Below are 24,502 nucleotides of genomic sequence, written 5' to 3'. Positions count from 1 at the left end.
CATTTATTCGTTTATTCATTTATTCATTTATTCATTTATACATTTATTCGTTTATTCATGTACTCATTCATTTTTTTTACATTTTATCGACATTCAATTAGCTAGAGATTGCTGTACAGTCTTCGAGCCGGCAGTCCAGACGATTTCATAGTACAGCTCAGATGCGGATCGGCAACACACCGCATTGCGCGTGTGATGCTTATGCTGTAGATCCCGTGTTTGTTGGCTCAGTCGACAGAGATATTTCATGTCAATTTGAAGTCGCATCAAACCATCGTTGGTGTACGCTACGACCGGAAGAGGGCACTTCTGTGAATGGTAATAAATATAATAGGGGCAGTTAAATCTGCATATTGACGGTTTTTAGGAAGCTGTATACGAGGGACATACAGAGGAGATCGCGACTTACCAGTACACTTCGAACCGGGACATTGGGTGATCTTCCTCGGGCTCGAAGGGAGCTCAATATTTGAGGTCTGGCAGAACAGTAATCGGCGCATGCCCAGACAATATGTTCGATATCCTGATAACCGTTGCTTCCAGTGCAAATACCGCTATTTGCGAGTCCTTTTTTATTATAAAGTTTTTAACCTTAGGATCATTCGCCTCTTTTCGGGTTAGAGAAATCTCTTTGGAAAAATCTCTAATCCTATGTGCGGGGTTGAGACTCGAACCCAGGTGACCAGCGTATAAGGCAATCGATTTACCAGCTACGCTATGCCTGTCACCTATTTTCGAGTCCAATACGTCGGACATGAGCTTCTAGCGTGTAGTGATTGGATATGAACCGAGACATCACGCGAATGAAATGCCGACCACATCTCTTCCTCTGAACCAAGGTTTCGTTGATACATTCGGGATGATAGAATGAAACCGCCGTCCTAGCTCTCCATTGCTCCAAGATGTCTGCCAAATTCGTTCATTTTTTTTATTCATTTTTTTTATTTTATTCATTCTATAAATTTAAATAATTTTACTATTTTTGTTCATTTTATTATTTTATCCAGTTCACACATTTTATTCAGTTTCTTCGTTTTATTATTTTAATTTTTTTCTGATCAATCATTCATTTTATTCATTTCATCCAATTTGTAAGTCTAAATAAATTTAATTTATTATATTATTTTCATAACTTTTTTTTTGTATTGCCTAATTTTTCACTAAATAATTTCAAAATTTAGTGATTTAAATCACAATTTGATTCATTTATTCTATTAATTGTATCAATCATTCCACTCATTTTATGAATGTGGTAACCTAACATAGTTTTTGTGCTTTAATAATTTTTAATTTTCTTTTTTTAATCGATTTTCTATAATCGATTCAATTTATTCGATGTATTGTTTGTGCACCACTCGAAACTATGTACACCCCATCCTAAAGGTGGGTGCCTACTTCGCATGAGTTCTGTGAACTAATGCATGCGCCAACAGTGATGTGTGTGATATGTGTAAGAAATGTCTCATCTCACTGTCAGGTGGATTAAGTCGGTTTTTTGGTCAAAATTCCGAATTTAACACCTCGAAGATTGCTTTTGTGATTGAACAACTTTGGCAAATTTTTAAAGTAGTTTTGGGGCTCAAAAGACACCTTATCTTATTCTTGTTCCTATAACTCCCGAAAGTCACTTTTCAGTTTACAACTACAAATTGCTTACGGAGTAGATATTTTTCAAAGGCTTCATTTTTTTACAAAATTCTTATTATCCGATTCCTTATTCGGAAATCGACCGCGTTTGGCTTAGTACTATCTGGTAGAGCTAGGCTATGGCATGTGTTAGAATCAATAATAGAAAATCGAAACGCCAAACCACCCTTGCATACTCTCAACAATAAATTCACACGGTGAACTCATAATTCTGAATCTGTCAATTCCATGACGAACGGCGTAAATGACATTCAAATTTACCAAAATCCAATTGCAACCGAAAAAACACGAAAAATAAAGCAACATATTCTGCATCAGCTTTTCCAGTCCAATATGCATCGCGACTTTTCCTCGTAACTCTCGCCTCGTCAGCCTGATCCTTGGTGAGGACTCGGCATGTACAAGCATGGATCAAGTTATTGCTGCAGTTCAGGCAGCGCCGCACTGATGCTATAACGTTGAATTTTATTGTACTCGGTTTTCCGATTTTCCATTTCACATCAATTTCCCAGCAGAGCGTTAGAAAAATGTAGGGCACACGCGCTGCGTCCCAGAACGGTCTCTCCGCAGTAAGGGAGTCGTGGAAGAAAAACCGTCAACCGGATGACACGACGGGTGTAACGCGCTAGAGAGAGAGAGAAATAGAGGGAAAGGGGGGACATGGGCGGACTAACCAATAAAACTTTTCACTTTTCTCTGGCACTGATTTCACACAATTTATCCAGCTCCAGTTTGATGGCTTTGACCGCAAAACGGTAGTTATGCAGCTTTTCTTCGTTCCAGGCAAATGTAACCTTATATACTTTCCCCGGTTGACGTAAGGCACGCGATGGACACGGGAGCGGGTGGTATATCGCAGGTACAAGGGAAAATCGATTTTTCAATTTGTCAGTCTAACTGGAATCCGAGTAGCTATGCTTGACAGCGCATTTTCTTTTTTCTTCTGTGCATTCAATCAGGGACAATTTTGGCTTGCTCACAAGGTCATTCCAGCTATAATTTTCGCGTAACACGTGACGTCTTTATGCTCAAACGACGGACGGAGAATTTGTTGAGCAAATTAAAAGCGGATTTTCTGTAAGCTGAGTTTGGTTATCCGTTTATCCGGGCGAAGCTATTCGTGTCAAATTGAATTCTCGGTTTGCATGTGTGTTGCATTGGTAGTATACTGAACTGTTTACACATTTGTCTCCTTACGGTTTTTCGGGAGTGCGCCTTCACATTTTCGTTTTACTCAGAAGAATTATTTCGAAGCTACGAGGATTAATTCTAATGTACCGATCGATTTAGCTATACGAATTGAGGCAAGTTTGTGGAGCATAAAACAGTGAAAAAGTTTGGAGAAATCCTGAGGACAATTAACATTTTAAAATTTAAAAATGGAAATAAGACATCATTTTTGTAAGAAACCAACCAATTAGGAAATATAGCTGTAGTAAAATAATTCATTTTTCTGGGTGTGTGATCTCGCCTTAGAGGCAGGGTACGATCACTGTCACCAATGCGATAATCACGTTTTCTTTCTGGGACGACATTATACCCCAAAGATAGCATAAGGGTTTGTGCATTGGGCCGGAGTCCCGAGGGTTGCAAGCTCGAATCTTTCCTCCAGGGGAATTTTTTTTCCACATAATGTCTTAAGCTTAACTCACCCATTCAATCTGGTTTACCCCGTTGGATACAACCAAAAAGTCATATCTGTGGTAATTTACAACAAATACAGGAAAAATAATCCAAAACGTAAGATCATAGATCGCAAATCATTATTGAAATGACTGAAAATAATGTTTTTACTACCATTGCTTTTTTGTATCCCAAATAAATTGCAATTCTGAGCAAGTTTAGCCATCACAGTTAACAGTTACCTTGACATAGCAAAATTCATTGAAAGTTATATCTACCATCGCACTACAGAACTGATCCAAATTCCAAGCAGCGATCTTCTAACGCTCGAAAGCCAATCAAAATAATGACGCACCACTTCAGTCGAATTAAATTTTCACACTCTTTTCAACGCCATCTATGTTCATGTTTGCCTTTATTCGTCCTATATTTTCCGCAAACGCTCGGAAGCTCAATCCCGCACGGTACGATGCAAACCAGCAACTTTTCCGTTGCGGAAAACTCCTTCATCGTTATCAGTTTCAGCGACACCCCAGACTGCACCTTTAGTCCCCGTCACCGATGGTCGTCGCCAACTTCACCATAGGAGGCGAGACAGCCCGGGTATTGTAGCCCTCTTCAGTTCAGTTCAAAACTAGTTCATTCGCTCGAGCAGTTTTCGGTCTCACCGGGCTGCGGTCGATTTCTTCTCCCCTTCCCCCTAGCACCTAGCACCCACAAGTTCTGAGCAATTGGTCGTCATCTGCTCTGGAACGATTTGATTGCCACTGGCTGCTCCTTCCTTGGTGGTGGTGGTGCTGGTTACGACTAGCAAACGGTGTCGTCATGGTCCTAATGGAGATGCTGATGATGATGCTGATGATAATGATGAAGGTGAGAATAGGTCTGTCGGGGAGTTTGAGGATCTTTCAAGTGCAACCTTTCACTGATAAGTGGTGCAAGATACGCTTGTTGGGCGCAAACCATCCGCTGTCTGGTTGTAGTGACCGCGACAGACGGCTTGAAAAACGTTTTTATGGCAAGTGGGAAGCTGGTAAGTACCTCGTTTCAGTTGTTGCTAGGCATAATTCATGGTATTTACACCTTGACGGGGAGCCTAACTCTTGGTATGACCCTTTGTTGGGTCCCACAACCAATCATTATTCAATAAAATTGTTGATTGATAGTTAAAGGAAAACGTTTCCGTAATGATGTTCGGAAACTTTATTTACCGTGGAAAAGGGATATTTATTCGTCTAACCGTCGAAACTCAAATGACATCGCATGATTGCAGATGGTAAATTTCATCTGCGGCTACGTACGTTGATGGTTAATAACGAAACGTGGCTTCCTGGTTGTATTTCATTTGATCTTCGCATGGCTGATTTAACATAATTGGCAATGTACCAGGTTAGTGGCTGGAAGTGATTCATCCTCGGGATGTTTCGAAATGAGTTTTTATTATCTATGTGCAAAATTTCTAGGTAATGGTTTGCTCGTGGCAACCGCGTTCTTTATCGCTCTGGAACTCCTTATCAGAACAACCTGTGCGTAGATATGACGAAAATACAATCAAGCTGCTGTACAGATTTACGCATTATTCAAAAAGAGCCACGGTTTCAGCAATATATACTAATGTTAACGTGTAAGCACGAAATTTGCATAGAGATTGTGTCCAACTATGTTTATTTGGTTAGATTTTATATTGCCCTTTTTTGCTTAAATGTACCGCTTCGCTAGTGATAAGGGGTAATTATTTAGCAAGGTGGGAACATAAACACGGCACCACCTTGTGGGAGGGAAAGATAAAGGATTTAATTAGGGGACTCACGGGTACAATAACACTCAACGAACTAGCACTATCAGTTGTTAATGGGTTTGGGTGGATATTGCTACCGATTTATTTTTACAAATTCGTGCCGGATGCGAAGTAGTGATTGCCTTGAAGGTTTTGTCACAAGATATAAATTGCTTGGAAGTGTCGCTAAGTAAGTGTCGAAATCGGATAAGACGAAGTCGAACTAATTTAGTTATAGGTTTTGTGCCCTTAACGCGCAGAGTTGGTTTTAAACAATTTTCTCTCTAGTGAAAAAAAAATTGTTTTTACCTAAATTGTTCTCCACTAAGGACAAATATAGCATAGTGCATCTTTCGTTGGCTTGCCAAACCAAATGTTTCGATTTCACGAGTTCTAATCAGCTTAAAATTGAACTTCTTTTCTTAGGGGGCATCACGCAGGACTCAAAAACATAAATCACTCCTCTTAAAAGCCTTCATACGTTTTCTCCCTATAGTGCAAACATTTTTGAAGCAGTTGACTACTAAATGGCCCCTCCTTGCAGCGATCGTATCCTTCGATGGCTAAGTCATCGAACGAGGTCACCGATTCGATCACTGTTCTACAGTGGAACAGCAGAAGTATTCTCCCGAAAATCGATTCCTTTAAATTTTTACTAAATAGTTTAAAATGTGATGCTTTCGCATTATGTGAAACTTGTTTAACTTCCGATATAAATCTCAACTTCCACGACTTTAATATAATTCGTCTGGATCGAGAAAACCCCTATGGAGGAATACTTTTGGGGATCAAAAAGTGCTATTCTTTCAACCGAATTAACCTCCCTTCGACACCAGGCATTGAAATTGTCGCTTGTCAAGTTTTAATCAAAGGTAAAGACCTTTGCGTTGCTTCCATCTACATTCCTCCTAGAGCCTCGGTAGGGCACCGAACGCTTTGTGATATCACGGAATCCTTACCGGCACCGCGGCTAGTTCTGGGAGACTTTAACTCGCACGGTACGGTATGGGGCTGTCTTCATGATGATAATAGATCAACATTAATCCAAGATCTTTGCGATAATTTCAATATGACCATCTTAAACACGGGAGAAATGACGCGGATTCCTACACCACCAGCACGCGCAAGCGCGTTGGATTTATCTCTATGCTCGACTTCGCTACAGTTAGATTGCATGTGGAAGGTGATCCCTGATCCCCACGGTAGCGACCATTTGCCTATCGTGATTTCAATTGCTAACGGTTCAAGACCATAGGAAACAGTCAATGTCTCGTATGACCTCACACGGAACATTGATTGGAAGAGTTACGCGACCGCGATATCCGTTAAAATCGAATCCACTCAAGAACTTCCTCCGGAGGAAGAGCACAGGTTTTTGGCTGGCTTGATTCTCGACAGTGCGAATCAAGCTCAGACTAAACCAATACCCAGCGCGAATACCCATGGACGGTCTCCTACCCTGTGGTGGGATAAAGAGTGCTCAGAGCTGTACGCGGAAAAGTCCACTGCATATAAGGCCTTCCGGGAAGACGGGTTACCCGCTAGCTATCAACAGTACGCGTCGTTAGAAAGGCGAATGAAGAGTCTAATGAAAGCCAAAAAACGCAGTTATTGGCGCCGGTTCGTCGACGGGTTAACGAGAGAAACAGCGATGAGCACTCTTTGGGGTACGGCTCGACGTATGCGTAACCGTAATAGTACCAACGAGAACGTGGAATATTCAAACCGTTCGATATTCGCTTTCGCCAAGAAGATCTGTCCGGACTCTGTCCCGGTACAGAAAACGTGCCGCGCCGCGTCTCCTCACGATACCGCGAACGAAACACCGTTTTCGATGGTGAAGTTCTCACTTGCTCTATTATCATGCAACAATAACGCCCCAGGGTTAGACAGAATCAAATTCAACTTGCTGAAGAATCTGCCTGACACTGCAAAAAGGCGCTTGATGAATTTATTTAACAAGTTTCTTGAGAGTAACATTGTCCCTTATGAAAAAAGGCAAGTGAAGGTCATCGCCATCCAAGAACCAGGAAAATCAGCCTCCGACCACAACTCGTATCGGCCGATTGCAATGCTGTCCTGTATTCGGAAGTTGTTCGAGAAAATTATCTTGTTTCGCCTCGACAATTGGGTTGAAGCAAATGGCTTACTGTCAGATACACAATTTGGCTTCCGCAAAGGCAAAGGGACGAACGATTGCCTTGCGTTGCTTTCTACAGAAATCTAAATGGCCTATGCTAACAAAGAGTAGATGGCATCAGTCTTCTTGGATATTAAGGGGGCTTTTGACTCAGTTTCTATCAACATTCTGTCAGAGAAGCTGCACCAGCATGATTTTTCGCCAATTTTAAATAACTTTTTGCTAAACTTGATGTCTGAAAAGCACATGCACTTTTCGCATGGCGATTTAACAACATCGCGATTTAGCTACATGGGTCTTCCCCAGGGCTCATGTCTAAGTCCCCTACTCTACAATTTTTACGTGACATTGACGATTGTCTTGCCAATTCATGCACGCTAAGGCAACTTGCAGACGACGGGGTAGTCTCTGTTACAGGGCCCAAAGCTGCCGACTTGCAAGGACTATTACAAAATACCTTGGACAATTTGTCTGCTTGGGCTCTTCAGCTGGGTATTGAGTTCTCAACGGAGAAAAATGAGTTGGTTGTTTTTTCTGGGAAGCGTGAGCCGGACCAAATCCAGCTTCTATTAATGGGTGCAACGATCAACCAGGTTTTCACATTTAAATATCTCGGGGTCTGGTTCGACTCTAAAGGTACCTGGGGATGTCACATTAGGTATCTGAAACAGAAATGCCAACAAAGGATCAATTTTCTACGAACAATAACTGGAACATGGTGGGGTGCTCACCCAGGAGACCTGATCAGGTTGTACCAAACAACGATATTGTCGGTGATGGAATACGGGTGTTTCTGTTTCCGCTCCGCTGCGAACATACACTTCATCAAACTGGAGAGAATCCAGTATCGTTGCTTGCGCATTGCCTTGGGTTGCATGCACTCGACCCATACGATGAGTCTCGAAGTGCTGGCGGGCATTCTTCCGCTAAAAAAATCGATTTTGGGACCTCTCATATCGATTGCTCATCCGATGCGACATTCTGAACCCGTTGGTGATTGAAAACTTCGAGAGGCTCGTCGAGCTTAATTCTCAAACCCGATTTATGGCTTTGTACTTCGACTACATGGCACAGAGCATTAATCCTTCTTCATATACTCCCAACCGTGCTCGTTTCCTAGATGCTTCTGATTCTACTGTATTCTTCGACACATCCATGAACTTCCTTCATGATTCGTGGAATCCCGGACCATATGCGCCCGCAAGTGATTCCCAATATATTTTATAATAAATTCCGAGAAATCGACTGTGACAAAATGTTCTACACTGACGGATCAAATCTCGATGGGATCACTGGCTTCGGTATCTTCAACAATACTATCACCGCTTCATTCAAGCTCAATGATCCTGCTTCAGTTTACGTCGCATAGTTAGCTGCAATTCAGTACACCCTTGGGATCATCGACACTCTGCCCACAGATCACTACTTCATCGTTTCGGACAGCCTCAGCTCTATCGAGGCTCTTCGTGCGGTGAAGCCTAAAAAGCAATTCCCGTATTTTCTAGGGAAGATACAGGAGTCCTTGTGTACGTTATCTGATTACCTTTGTCTGGGCCCCCTCTCATTGTTCTATCCCGGGCAATGAAAAGGCCGACTCATTAGCAAAGGTGGGCGCATTAAATGGTGACATATACGAAAGACCAATCTGCTTCAACGAATTTTTTAGTATTTGTCGTCAGAGAACACTCAACAGCTGGCAAACCTCGTGGAGCAATGGTGAACTTGGACGATGGCTACATTCCATTATCCCAAAGGTATCAACGAAGCCTTGGTTCAGGGGGATGGATGTGGGTCGGGATTTTATTCGTGTAATGTCCCGACTTATGTCCAATCACTACACCATGGATGCGCATTTGCGGCGTATTGGGCTTGCGGAGAGTAGTCTGTGCGCTTGTGACGAGGGCTATCACGACATCGAGCACGTTGTCTGGGTGTGCGCTGGGTATTTGGACGCCAGGTCTCAGTTAAAGGATTCCCTTCGGGCCCGAGGGAGACCACCCAATATCCCAGTCCGAGATATGCTGGCAAATTGTGATTTCCCCTATATGTCCCTTATTTATACTTTCATAAAAACGATAAATATCCCAATTTAGCCCCTCTCTTTTTTTTTCTCGTTTTTAGAAGTTTCCTCCTGCCGTGTGGAACCGATCAGCTCCAGACTTCCACTATGTAACCGCCGTCGACCTTACCACTACGGAAACTGAACCGAGAGCGACTCGAGGTCCGATGACTTTTGAAGGATTCACCGCGGGTCCGAAGAATACCATCCGCCAATCCGACCTACTAGACTGAGGCGCTAATTGGTTTCACTGATCTCCCGTTTGTCCGAAAGTTGCAAGTTTTGCTCTTCTCTCCCGGTCACCATCTACGCATTCTCTCCCCTGTCCTTGATACAACTCCTTCCACACCGATTTTGGAAATAATCCCCCCTCTGAATATCTTGACCAAGCATAAGTCTCCGATAAAAAATCAAATTTGTGTTCCGTATTCCTAGTTTTAAGATATTTATAATTTTACCTCTTTGTTAACTATTGTCCCCCATCTTGTAAATAGAATTGTATCCCTAGTTTTAAAACATCGGTGAAATTTTTCATAAATATTTGTTCCCCCATCTGTGTACCAAACTATATTGTTAGTTTTAATATAACTGTAAATATTTCCCAAAAACTATTACTATTGAATTCCTTGTTTTAAAATTTTTCATAAAAAATTTTTTTTTTGACCCCTCTCTTGTATATAGAATCTTATTTCTAGTTTTAAGATAGCTGTAAAATTTTTCTCTTTCATAAAAAAAATATTTCAACATTGTAACCTCCTAGATTTAAAATATCCAAAATGTAAAAGCAAAAGAATTTGGCACCGCCAAGCTAACGCATTTGTGCCTATCAAATAAACGAAATGAATAAAAACAACATAAATCATGATTTCGGTTTTGGAGATAGCGTCAATCCGGTGCAAGCTTAGTCCTTTCCCTAGGTCACTGTCACTGTCACGCTAATTCCATAACTAATTTAGTGGTTCATGTGCAATAGGAAATACCACGATGAGATCAATGGCCTCTGATGCAGATCTCCTAGACTCTTTACTTCCCCTCGATGCTAACTGGGGTACTAGGAACCTCAGTGAAGATGAGAAAAGGAGCTAACCCAAGTAGCAATTCTCTTGCATGCTAAGGTTTAAGAGTTCCATAAAACGAAAAGCATTTGTTCGCCATATTAGGAGCGTTGCGTTGCGATGGGACGATGATTTTCGCAGATTGCATACTGACTTCGTCGTGTTTTCTCTGCTGATTGCTATCTAATAAAAACTGCTTCGAAAATGGTAAGTTGAAACTCATACGAATCCAACCCATATTAAAACTTCAACAGCATGATATTCACAGGGATCCGCCACCCCTATTTCTATCGTTCACAGGGATGGATGAAAGATAGGATACACGGAAAGTATTAATTCTTCTCCTACTTAAAGTAAGTTATACGATACGTCAGACTCTCCCATAGGTGTTGCGAAGTAGGAGGTCTAGATGGGTAAAAGGTCTAGACCTTTTAGAGTCGCTCCAAATAAGCGATGCGACATGTAAAGCATAGCTTGCTATCTAGTTGTTTGGCTAGTTTTCGGGTACACGATGACTCAAAAAAGAAAAGATCTTGTTTAGTTCTTAAGTTTTTTTAAACTCTGGGCAGCCGGCTACCAAGAGTAATCTACGTTTCTAAACAAAGGAAATTTAAACTCCAAACAACCACCCGTGGGAGCATTGCCTAAAAGAGTTAATCGAATCTGCGCTGCCTAATTGACCGGATCACTATTTATTGCAAATAGTTATGATAACGCAAAATGTTGTAAATCAAAGAAAATATGTCGTATTCTTCGCGACTTGCTAGCCACTTGATTTTGAAATTAGTTGAATAAATACAGATGTGGCGAATTTTCAGTACGTATTAACCCGTAATCATCGACACTACTCAGATTAAAGTCATAGTACGACTGATCTTCGATGAACTATTTATTTTATTATGTATTCAAGCCGTTCGCAACCTGTCATTCAGCTACTATCAGTAAAAGGCTGCTAGCACCCAGGCGTGGCTGTTCTAAGGATCAAACGTCATCGCATGGAGGCATGAGATAGGAAACTTGTGAGAACCATGTTATACCACCGTTTGATAACCCATCTCCACGTCAGGAGCGGTTCTGAACAGCGTCGATTCCAGAATGGGCGACAGAAGTAGAAATACTGTGCGTTTTCAGCTAACGGTCTAAGATTGTCGAAGCAGACATATCTGTTGTACTTATTTTGCATGTAAGAATATGCAATACCACACCTGGAGATACCTGAATGGCGAAATTTTCTTTTCGATAGTTGTTCTATTGAAGCCGTAGAGCTAGGTGGTCTTGGAAAAGCTCTCCGTCAGAATCACTCATTACAATTTCAGACGAGACGGGAAATGTCACCCACTAAAACACTTTTGCAAAGTGGCTTTTTGTGACAAAGGCTTCATTGTGCAGAAAGTTTCATTAAAATATGAGAGGGTGCTGCCAACTCTGAATACGATTTAGTGCGAAAATTTTGAAACTTTGTGACATCTTAAAATTTTACTAAGTCATGCTTTTGGGTTAATAATATTGTTGATATAGTAAATTACCAAATCCAAAATTTACTGGAGTACCCACAAAACTAAAATACCAATAACTAAGGCAATTTCCCACCGATTTCGACACTTTGGGGTGTTTTGGGCTCAGGAACCCATCTACTTTTAGGCTTGGTAAAAAGAATTGCGTTAATTCATTCGGTTCCCGAGAATTCGGGTATCCGAAAGCATGTTTAGTGCTGGGATACTATTTGTCAATTTCAATGGAAGACTGGCAATATGGGTACCGAAATTCTTGAAATTGTATCAGCAGGATGTATCTCGTGGTTTTGGAATTAATATGACTGCGGAACGGACAATCCGGAGCAGGTTCCCGTAGGGCCGTGAGTGGCCATTCAGAGATCAAATTGCCATATGATCCCGTAGCTAGAATATTACACTAGTTTACAAATCTCAAAGAGCTGTGATATCTTCAAGGTGGGTAATCTGGTCTTCGATGGGTCATTAATGATCTAGACGCACAAATCCAAGTAATGTTGCACATATTTTATATGTATTGCATCATTTTGTCACCATGATGGTACCAGTTTATATGGCAATTTGCTGTGTGATCGTACTCTTCAACTCGTAACTCCGGAACCGGAAATCGGATCAATACAAAAATCAATAGCGACCGATGGGAAGGTAGTACCTTTCATTTGAGACAATTGCATAACCTTTCTATATGAAAAAGGCAAAACTCTGAAAAATTGACTTACTGTATGTTTTACAAATGATTATATTTCAATACCCAAGAATGAAAAATATTTAAAAAATCGTTCTTCTTTGAGTAATTTACAGTCAAATAAAAAAAATCCAAAATTTTGCAATTTTTTAAAATACAAAAACGACTTATTTCGCAATATCTCAAAATCTGTTCCATACAGAATTTTTTAGACCGCGTTTTCGTTTTCAGCGGGCCATTTTACTACGGAAATGATAAAAATATTGTAAGGATACAAATCACCGTAAACTAGTGTTATTAAAATTTACAAATCATCATATACTGGAACCATTACTACGGAAAATCCGGAAATTAATGAAATCAGAAATTTGTTTGCTTTAGCAAGCGGTACGGCTGGTTAGAGGCTGAGTCGAATGCTTGCAGCGGCTACATGTCAGAACAGGGTATGCTATGGTGAACTGAAGGCAAGATATGGCGTAAGAATCGTAAGTACAAAAAAAACGGTGCTCGTTGAAGCTACAGGGGTGGCCGCCAGGTGGAAGGAACACTTTGAGTTACTATTTAATGGACAAACGAGGCACAAACCGAATAATGATTGAGAATTATGTATAAGTTAAAAGAATTGCGAAAGGATGTTTGAGAGCTGAACAACGGCCAGCTCGTTTGTAAGGTTGAAATTCTTAAAGAACTTCTAGAAGTCTAGAGTGGCCGATTGTACGAAGCAATGTATTGCGTGATCGGTACGATTTGGGAGGAAAAAGAAATACCACCGGACTGGTTGAATGGACTCTAGTGTAATAACTATCGAGGCTTAGTCTTGACACTAAGTTGCTGTTGGGTTCTGATGAGACGAAATTGAAACTAGCGTAGATATTCTGTCCGTAACGCACACATGTGGGCTAAAACCTTTTACCTTAGTGGAGAAGAAATACTTGTTACCTAAATTTTTCTGCACTAAGGAGATGTATAGAATAGTGTATCGAGGCCCAATGACCCTCAATGTCAGCTATAAAATATTCTTCCGTGTTCTGTTTACCAGACTACGCCTGATAGCTTAAACCTTTGGTACCGTAAAATGGGGGAACATTGATCACTTTTTCGAATGTTTTTCGAATAACTATTTTCAATTCAAATAGATGTAACTATTTGCCTTTTTAAACCTAATAACATTTAAACCTATTTTTAAAGTACTGGTACTCACAGATTCAAAGTGTTCAAATTGTTGGATTTCGTTTTACTATAAAAGTAAAATTACTTTGTTGTAAATTTTCATGTGTTGTTTTCGGGGTATTTTTGATCAGCAAAATATGTGTATCGAAACGAGAGGTGACGTTCGAAATGTTGTGTAAATTGCATATCCGTAGGCAATTTCATGGCCCAATATAATTAACTAGGACCTAGACTGTCTCGTAAGAAAACAAAATTGCCTAGAACGATATAGCCGACTTTTATCAAACTTTTTGGGGGAAATAGTCGAAATTAAATAGTTTTTTTTCTTTTTTTTTGAGAGTTGTCCTACTGGAGCTGTAGAGCTAGGTTCTCGGAAGGGCTCCCCGTCAGAATCACAAACTACAATTTGCAGACGAGACAGGCAATGTCGCCCACTAAAACACTGCATTAGGCCAATTGTAGCGGGCCGTGATTCTGAATGTGATATTCATTGTACGGTTCAGGTATGTGCGGGCGTAGGGACTCGCGGTCGCGTGTATCATCGCGAAGGGCTCGAACATTTGTACGTTAACGTGCTCGATCGCGTGTGCGTTTGTATGTCGCGTGTGCTAACGTGTATGTAACTTCGCGTGTATAAATTCTATTTCATAACCGTGTGCCTTTCGCATATTCGCGTGTGTTCTAGAATGATCGCGCTTGGACCGTGAATCTGATACTTATTTTTTTGTGTACGGTTCAGATTCCAGAAGAAAGTGGGTTCTTCCATATCATTGAGTTCCCAATCATGTCGCCGTGGAACGTGTGGTCTAGTGCATATGAGCTTTTTTTTTAATTGGTCCAACTGAATGTATCGACCTAAATTGCTAGAATGAAGGCTAAAGATTTCCGAACGTGACCGATTCGAGATCGCGCGCGTCAGCGGGTTCGCGTTTGAGACCGCGTTTTTAACTTCGTAAGTACTAAAACGTTCACACAATTGCCGGAGTGTTATCAAGTGTACGCGATCGCGGGTATAGGGCTTAAGCGTTCGTATGTTGACGTGCTTGTCGCGTGTGCTCGCGTGTATAAATTCGATTTTGAAACCCTGCGGCCATTCATATATTCGCGGACCGTCATTCTGATCTTTAGATTTCGGTGTACGGATCACATTCTGACAGGGAGAGAGTTACCCCATATCACTAGAGTTTCCGGTCATGTCGTCATGGAACATTTTGTCTAGTGGATATGGGAGTTATTTTTCAATTGCATTATTTTTTTTTATTAATTAACAAGGACCTAGACTGTTGGTACCGAGGATAGAGACTTCCGGACGATCCCGATTCATGATGGCGCGAACGCGGGAGTTTGTAGATTGACGCTTGAGATCGCGTTGGTAAGTTTATGAGTGCTGAGACGTTCACCTTATCACCGGGGTATAATCATGTTTGCGAGTTCGTGGGCGTAGGTTGCTTGGAAAATCGCGAGGGGCTCTAACGTTTGTACGCTGACGTGATTTTGTAACGTGTGTTCTTGAATGGTCGCGCGTACCGTGAATCTGATATTAAATTTTCGGTGCGCGGTTAGAATTCTGGCAGAGAGTGGGATCCCTTATATCGACAGGGTTTCCCGGTCATGTCGCCATGAGACGTGAAGTTGATCTAGTTGAGCATTAACTAGTGGCTGAATAGTATGTTTAAGAGAAGGATCCATCCATAAGAGATTGTCATCTCTGTTTCTGAAAACAGCGAATCCGATTCGTTATAGACGAGTGTTACTCGCCATCTTCACGAGCCAGAGCGACAGAGCGATTTAAGAGATAAAAACACCCACCTTCAGTCTGATCATCTCTTATAGATGACAGTCCATTGATCCGAATCAAATGACTCGATCACTATGCTCAAGATCTAATGAGTCCTCGAACAACCGAACCAGTATGTTCCCCCATTTGAAAGTAGAAACATCCATATCAGCCGTCCGCCAAAACACTCGATCGAATGATTATCAGTCATGAGATTCAGAGATCAATGAACCAGCACTCGCTCGGATCTCCCACTCTTATCGACAAAGCAAGAACAAAAATCTCCCACTCAGAGAACATTTTAGTTGGAAAACAAATTAGCCCTTATAAGGGCTATCGTATTACCAAGTAATAAATTTGAACACCTTTTCCTTCACCAAGTATAATTTTTATTTCCGACGAGTCGAAGTTAGCCTTAGAACAGTTAGAACATTTGGAAAAAAAACGATTTTTTAATCATCTGACTGAAGCTCATTCTTGATTGGTTTCCGCTAATTTCATGCACCGCGCCACGAATCTTGAACAGTTTTCGATCGAAGCTCCAGCTCTTTGACGATGGAAGTAAACTGATTTCATTCGATAACCAGCCCATTTGACTTCGAACGTAAACTGAACCGGGTACAAAGCCGGGAGTCGTGTGCGTGTGCGGCATCATTTGTGTTACATTCGTGGTTACTACATCACACATACGCTAACTATGTCTGGATGCGGTTAAGGAAGAAAGTTGAAGGGAAAACCAAAATCCCGCTCGTTTTGTGCTGGTCTACAGTTTCCACCGAATCAACCGGTTGTTGCGAAAGAGCTACGAAGCCGGAGCATCTATCTGGCTAGCGGCCGTATTTGAATATCTTGCCGCCGAAATATTGGAGCTAGCAGGAAATGAAAAGACCAGGATTATCTTCCGTCTGCTAAAACTGACCATTCGGACGAGCTGAACAAATCGCTCTCTAGCTTTACCATTGCACAGGATGGTATGTTCCATACCATTTTGCTGCCAAAGCAGACCGAAAAGAATTAGACATGACGCCCCGGTTATGTCACAGTCATCCTCAGCTTTTTTAGGAAAAGAAATCTCCTATTCCCTCTTAAAGAAACATTTAAAGACCTATCAATTGTGTCTAATTTTTTTCGAATATTTTTTTTATCAGCGGCTTCGTTGGGTGCTAGCAGTTGTATTAACGTAGTCGGTTGGAATAAAACAATAATTTCCCGAAACTGAACTATGGACAAAACATAGCCTCCACACAAATATAATTCAAAAATATCTAGGTACTCGAAACCTCAAATATGAGCGAATCTATTCGATTATACAGTTTACCTACACAGAAAACAGAAATAACCTCAAAATTAGGTACATTAAACATAAATTTAGAAGGACCGACATAGCGTAACTGGTAAGTCGATTGTCTTATACGCAGCTCACTTGGGTTCAATTCACAACCCCGTGCATAGGATTAGATTTTTTCCAACCCGAGAAAGAAGCGAAAGACCATAAGATTAAAATCTCTATAATCAAAACAAATACAAACATAAATTTGGATTATTCTTGCTGTCAAAAACAACACGAGATTAGACTCAGTGGAAATTTTCCGTTCAATTGGAGGATTTTGGGTTGGTATACAACAAATTGAATAACTTAAATTTTTGTATATTTCAAGGTTAGGTAAACACCTAGTGGCGAGTTACGCCGTGGTAGAATGAAAACTAACGTCAACGTGCTTCAATCTCAATTTTCCCATTTGAATGTAAATTAAATTAAAAAAAAACTGAATTTCAGGTAGTTTTGCATTCCCCTGTAACGTCAAAATGCAGCATTCTTGCGAAGAGCTACCGCCAAACTTCCATGACCAACAAACCTATAACAAAGTCCTCTAAAGAGAAATCTCCACAAATCTCTATTCGTTAACCCGGTAAAAGCCCGAAAGCGGATCTCTCTTCCGCGGTGACCTTTGCGCGGCATCAATTTTCCTTCGCATCAGCCCCGACATAAGCCAAAGCTCTGCAGTGCAGACAGACTGCACATATTACACCCAACATGCGGCTTCCTCGACAAGCAAGCAAGCGAACAGCAAAAAAAACCATGCAATATGTATCACTAACGGTATCTGCTTAACTCAAACAAAGTTTCTTCCGGACAGGCCAGCCGGACTTAAATCTGCCCTGCGAGAGTTGCAGGCTCGGTCTACATAGAATAGGTGTACAAAGTTTATTATCGCGCAATTGTTGTACAATTAATGCGGTGGTTTTTGGGATGTTATGAAAATGTGAAAACAACCTGTACATATGTGCGCTTTTTTTTTGGGTTACCTTTTGTGTGCTCAACGAACCGGAAATTAATTTAACATGAAAAATGTATACAATACAGAGTGTGATGAGGTTGTGACCGGTGTGTATTTTTTTTCGTAGAAAAGCTGCGGAAACCGGAGAATCTTCTCCTCTCGATTGGGAACTAACCTGCAGAAGCACGTAACCGTTTCCTCGACGTCCAGCGGTAGAATAATACCGGAACCACCCATAATCTTGCTGAGATTGCTGGCCGAGGCCGACGAGGGACCGCTGTCATTGTTCGGAATCGAGGAATAGCGAACGGAAAGGTTTTTCGAAGCCGAATTGGCTCGATTGGTGATGGCGTTCAGCACTGCCGTGGTCCACATTCTGCGAAATCGATTACCGGAAAAACTGTTCATAATCTGCCGAGATGCAGGCGGTGTTTACCCCGTGGGGCCCGGGACAGCGGGTATGATGTGTTGATTGCTTCCACCAGACCGCTAAGCGAATACTTTCACAATATCTGTATCGCGCTGTTGGAGAAATAAACGGTGAATCACTGAATGCGCTCAGGGGGAGGCCTTATCACTAGCTACCGATGACCTCAAAAGATACAATATTTCACACGCGGAAAAACATCATTTGGCAAAATTTTCATCACTCCGCCACCATTGATTGCACATTGAACTTCACAAGGGACAGACGACACTACAGGTACCAGCGATCTCGCGATTCCACCACCGATTGTCCTGCGGCAAGGAAGCAAACTCACGTCCGAGCAGCAAATAGACAATCCGCTAAATTGAATTTCGAACGACAGAACACAACAGAACCACGGGCGTACAAAGAAATGCAACGATAACACGTGAGCTCACACAAAAACAAAGGTAAATTTGCACTATGGGAATGGGAAAAGCTTAGATGGGAACCCGCGAACTGTCAGAAGCACGCAAAAATCGAAAGCCTCCAGCTGTAGACTCGCGCTCAGACACACTACCAGTTCCACCGAAGCACAATGCACACACCGTTCAATGATAACCGAGGATACCACGCACCCCGGTCTCTGACAACCTCGCCACGGATCCACCACGAGTTGCTTCAAAGCCACGACGCTCTCTCTTTTCTATTTTTGCTTCTTACTGAGCTATTGTTGTTATTACTGCTGTTGCTGCTGCCGCTGCTACTGCAATCGTATAGTGTTGAAAAATAAATCGACTTATTCGCCGTTTTCCCTCGCGTAATCAGTTCGGCTCCGCACGATGTAGTTTTTGCCCCAGTGCGACCCCCCGCGCGCTACCTGCTACCTGCCACCCGCCAGAAAGCACCAATCGGATTTCTGTACATTAGACACCGGCGAAATTCGGATTGGAAGCCTAAAGCGTAGTATACCTTCAGTGTGTACTTATCTATTGCGCGACCGCCGAGCAAAACGCTTTCAGTTCACCTTCTTCTGATTACTGGATGTCTGTGCTTTATTGTTGTTATATACGGAATCCACTCGAAGCAAGCGTCCCCCAACGAACGGGTACAGACAAACACGTTGGGTATGTTTTGCACATTTTATTTTATCACAGTTACGCTAATTAGACGATATGTGTACAGTGTGCCTTGGAAGTCAGCAGCAATAGTCGAATCATCACCTGATCAGGCTCGGTGAATTGGGTGCTTTTCGGGAAAAAATCAGCTATAGCCAGGCTCTATGGAGTTTTCTACTACTTGAGAATCGTTCGGATGACACGAAGGGAGCCCAATTATCCATCAATATTGAGTCAGTGCACAATAGCTGCTATACATTTGCACTAATGTGTAAAAACTTGATTTTAGCATTTGCAATTCAATCAAGCTCTACTCTAGCATCGTAAATACAAAACGGAACTGCCGAAATTTAGCACTAGGAGCTCCTCTATATACGTGTATAAAGCTGATATAACTTATACGTGCTCTAGGGATCTTTAAAGCATGTATGCTTAACATATGTGCTTAGTGTTATTATAGAGCTAATATAAAGCTGATACAATGCTAATGTAATGCAGGTTTATTTGTTATGTCTCTTTAAAAATATAAATTCGGTATATTTTATTGTACTATTTGCAACATAGCCTAGGCAGCAAAGCGGCGCACTTCGTCGCTGTTGTGCTATCCTATGATAAACGTCATATTGGGGTAAACTGAGTTAGATAAGTCACATTGCTTGTCGCAAAAATCTCTACAAAATTGCGTTTTCAGAGTTTTAAATTCTGTTTCGTTACTGAGATATTGCGAGAAAAGTGATGAGACATTTTGAGTTTTTTCCTTCTAATCACTGTATCTTGGGATTAGCTCAAGCTATATTGAAGCTTCAGATGTTTTTTTTGAGAGTTGTCCTACTGGAACTGTAGAGCTAGGTTCTCGGAAGGGCTCCCCGTCAGAATCACATACTACAATTTGCAGACGAGACAGGCAATGTAGCGGGCCGTGATTCTGAATGTGATACTCATTGTACGGTTCAGGTATGTGCGAACGTAGGGACTCGCGATCGCGTGTATCATCGCGAGAAGATCGAGCATTTGTACGTTAACGTGTAATGTGTTCGATCGCGTGTGCGTTCGTATGTCGCGTGTGCTAACGTCTATGTAACTTCGCGTGTATAAATTTTTTTATAACCGTGTGCCTTTCGTATATCCGCGTGTGTTCTTGTATAATCGCGCGCGGACTGTGAATCTAATACTTCATTTCTGGTGTACGGCAAAGATGCTAAAAGAAAGTGAGATCTTCCATATCACTAGAGTTACCGGTGATGTCGCCATGGAACGTGTTGTCTAGTGGATATGAGCTTTATTTCTTGATTGGTCCTATTGAATGTATGGACCTAAGTTATTAGGACAGAGTGTAATGGTTTCCGGACGTGACCGATTCATGAGCACGCGAAAACGGACGTTTGTAGGTTCGCGTTTGAGACAGCTAAAGTGCTAAAACGTTCTCCTTATTACCGGGGTGTTATTAAGTTTGCGCGATCGCGAACATAGGTGTGCGTTGTTTATCGCGAAGGGCTTAAGCGTTCGTATGTTAACGTGTTTGTCACGTGTGCTCGCGTTCATGTGACTTTGCGTGTACAAGACTGAATTTTGTAACCGTGTGGCGTTCTTGGATGGTCACGCGGACCTTCATTCTGATAGTTAGTTTTCGCTGTACAATTCACATTCTAAATAATAAGTTACCCCATACCACTAGAGCCCTCGGTCATGTCGCCATGTAACGTGGTGTAACGTGGTCCAGTGGATATGAGAGATTTAATTGATCCAAATGGAGGCATGGACCTAGTCTGCTGATATCAAGGATAGAAACATCCGGAAGTGACCGATTCATGATCGTGCGACCGCGGGAGTTTTTAGGTTCACGCTTGAGACCGCGTTTGAAAATTTATAGGAGTTGAGACATTCACTTTATTCCCGGGATGTTATCATGTTTACGAGATCGCGGGTGTAGGTGCCATGGATGAACGCGAAGGGCTCAAGCATTTGTATATCAACGTGTTTGTCACGTGTATGTGACTTCGCGTGTATAATTTCGATTTTATAACGATGTAGTGTGTATTCTTGTTTGATCGCGCGCGAACCGTGAGCCTGATGCTTAATTTTTAGTGTATGGTACAGATGGTAGAAGAGAGTCCGTTTCCTCATATCACTAGATTTCCAGGTCATGTCACCATGGAACGCGTTGTTTAGTGAATATGAGCGTCAATTTTTTGATTGGTTCAACTGCAGACATTAGTCCAGACTGCTAGGACCGAGGTAAGACATCCGGACGTGACCGTTTCATGAACGCGCGAGTGGTGGGTTAGTGTTGGAGACCGCGTTTGGAAGTTTAGGGATGCTACGTTTACTTAACTATCGGAGTTTTTTCATGTAGGCATGTAGGCTGGCGTAAGTATGTGTGGATTATTGCAATTGCATGGTCGCGTTTGTGGTCAGGTTTGTGTTATCGCGAAGGCCCCGAGCGTTTGTACCTATATGAGTATAAATGGCGTATAGTAGATATACTAATAAAAGGAATCATAACATGCCGAATAAAAAAAAGATGTAAAGAGCTGGATTAGAAATGTATAAATTGACAGGTATTATTTTGGTATACATCAATAATAGAAAAGCAAACGAATAGATGTACAAAAGAAACAGACTAGCGTAGCAGAATAGAAAAACACATGTAACATGCAATCAAACTCGTCTAAATGCAGCAAATGTTGTATATTTACTATTAACGACAATTGCATGCTGTTAGACTTTCATGATACTATGCTGGCCGGGAATGGATAACTCACGTGCGTCGTAAATTCATTGTACCCTAATTTATCCAATCCGACTTTCCCGGATGAATAGAACCAAATGCACAAATTGATCACCAGAAGTATTAGCCACTATTCTATCATATACGCCAGTTCTGCATCCATCCCCAACAGTCACAAATACTCAGACGAACAGAGATTCCTCCGGAGGACGTTTTGTTCCGCAGGTAAGACCAAAATTGCTTAGGGTCATCCTTCACGCTGCACTCAATTCGGGAGACATACGAGCGAAAGTGATTGGCGTTCATAAGTTCGAATTCGCGTTCCAAATCCCGCACGAACAATTTGTCGGCTTCGCTTCTTGTTCTGAAGAAACGTTTTCGAACTTTTTCCAGTCTATTCCGAAGATTCCGTAGCTCTCCAGTCCACCAAGGTCGTCAGTTATTCGTGCGGCGAATACGTTTCCTCCTAGGCACAAGTTGTTGGAAAATTGAATCTAGTTCGCGATAAAAACTGTTCACAGATTCATCAAAAATGCCCGTCGCTAATATCGCTGCCCAATTGACACGTCAAATTTCTGCATTCAATTCATCATGATCGCGTAGATTAAAATCATAAAATAAATATGCACGATGACGAATTCGACCGATAAATGGACACACAATGACTCCCAGTCCACGAATACCGCCATCAAATTGCAAACACGACACACAGCAAAAGTCGATGCACGTCGACCCGCCAGGCGGCCACATCACCGCGCACAGACCAGTGGTTGAGCGTTTGTATGCGCAGGTGCAGAGTATGAAGAAACATAGAAGGGGGAGTGAGCGTAGCGTATTGGTAAATCGAATGCCTTGTACGCAGCGCACCTGGGTTCGAGTCCCGACCCCGCACATAGGGTTAGAAATTTTTCCTAAGAGATTTTTCTAACCCGAAGAGGCGAATGCCCTTAAGGTTAAAACCTCTATAATTGAAATAAAAAAAGGAAACATAGAACATAAAAAAGACGCATAAGCCCTCTCGGTCTCCTCGATGCACCACTATCGAGGCGTAATGTATGCCTGATGGTGTTTGCAATACCGTAAAACCCCTCAACCTTGAGGAGGAGATTAAAATTGTAGTGAACATTAATAAAAAAAAAGATTGACGGAGATAAACATTTGATATTAAAATTCTTATATCAAGTGATCACCGACATGTTTAAAAACAAGGGTCACCATTAGTTGCTTCGGAATTATTGAAGGAAGTGTCAACATTCTTATCAATACAATGTCAATATCAAATTTCTTAGCTTCGAAATCAGTAATTTTGGGTTATGGCATTTGGATTTCACGGCTTAGAAAATGTTTAGGTTTCAATCTCAAGTGTACACTACTAGGTATCCCAGAATTGTGAATTTTAACAGATTTTGAAGAAATTTTAAAGGTGAGTTCGGTATAAAATTTTGGGTTTTTTCATATTTTAAATTCACTAAAAATGATGTACGGATAAACAGTGTGATATTTCAAATCGACGGTTTAGCAGACTGATGAATTTAAGAATGTTAGTTTGCATTTGGAATTCATATCATCAGTAACTGGCACCGTATTGGCAACCAGTTAGATACTAAATCCAACAGGGTCAAACGTCTTGCGTAAACGCCAGAGCAGCTGGCTGAACTCGGGTAACGTCTCGGTAAGCAGATGCTCTGGTTTGCTGGTGAAAAGGCATTTGCTACTTTCTAAAACGTGTGGAGATCATATCTCGCAGTGTGGGAATATTTGCTTCCTCTCCTACTGCATCATGGGGGTTATTTATTTCCCTTATGTTGTCGTACAATTCTTAGATTTTGTGATCGACTTGTGATTGTGATACTTGATTCTTATACGACGGTGAATTCGTCTTCTTTGGCATTTGCTACTTGCTAATGACGCCACAAATTTGGCAACAGTTTGTGGATCAGGTGACGGTATCGTATGTTAGATTTGATGCCAGAAATAAGTTCTTCTTAACGGCTGCTGTCCACAGTTTAGGATAGCGAGCCGTTTGATCATACAACGAGAAGGTATGAATCTGTTCTTGACAAGTGAAAAATTTTGTCATTGAAATAGTAGTATCTTGTGTTTGCTATTGAATGATCAGGTAGAAATGCTGCATTGTTAGCACTTAATTATCATTGAAATTGCCAAAATATTTTTTTCCACGTATCTTTATTCGTACGGAGACGTGATAATTTGATAATCCATATTGCAAGTACGCGTTGCCAGATCGTATAATCATGTATACCTATATACACGAGGATATTGATTCTAACGTGGTCACGCTCAACGACGTGTTACTGATTGTTATGCAAAAAGATTTTATTTGCCTCGGCCTAATCTATTAAACTTTTTCAGTATTGCATGTCTAATATGATGGAACTGGACAGAGATGACCTCTGTAAGCCTAAGCTCAGCAGACTTTTAGCAAATGTTCCACCTACCGAACATTCGGTATAATACGAAAATATCTAAAGTGAATTGTGACGTTATTTGACTTTTTTATTTATTT

General features: G+C 41.4%; 1 protein-coding gene across 4 annotated transcripts in view; it reads right to left on the bottom strand.

Moving 5' to 3' along the window:
* Window positions 1-24,502, bottom strand: part of LOC131688844 (MOB kinase activator-like 2) — a 498,911-nt gene that overhangs the window by 415,059 nt on the left and 59,350 nt on the right. For 2 of the 4 annotated variants that reach the window (XM_058973406.1, XM_058973408.1), the window contains exon 3: window positions 17,899-18,245. The exons of 1 other annotated variant lie outside the window; for it this stretch is intronic. In XM_058973406.1, coding sequence (XP_058829389.1) covers window positions 17,899-18,131 — 233 coding nt within the window. In that variant the 5' untranslated portion in view covers window positions 18,132-18,245. Of the gene's footprint in view, window positions 1-17,898; window positions 18,666-24,502 lie in introns of those variants that run through there. One more of the 4 variants, XM_058973407.1, reaches the window with a different exon arrangement.

Source organism: Topomyia yanbarensis, chromosome 3, assembly GCF_030247195.1.
Source record: "Topomyia yanbarensis strain Yona2022 chromosome 3, ASM3024719v1, whole genome shotgun sequence".
Taxonomy (NCBI): Eukaryota; Metazoa; Arthropoda; class Insecta; order Diptera; family Culicidae; genus Topomyia; species Topomyia yanbarensis.
Note: the sequence above shows the minus strand (reverse complement) of the source record. Positions and strands in the feature narration are given on the sequence as shown.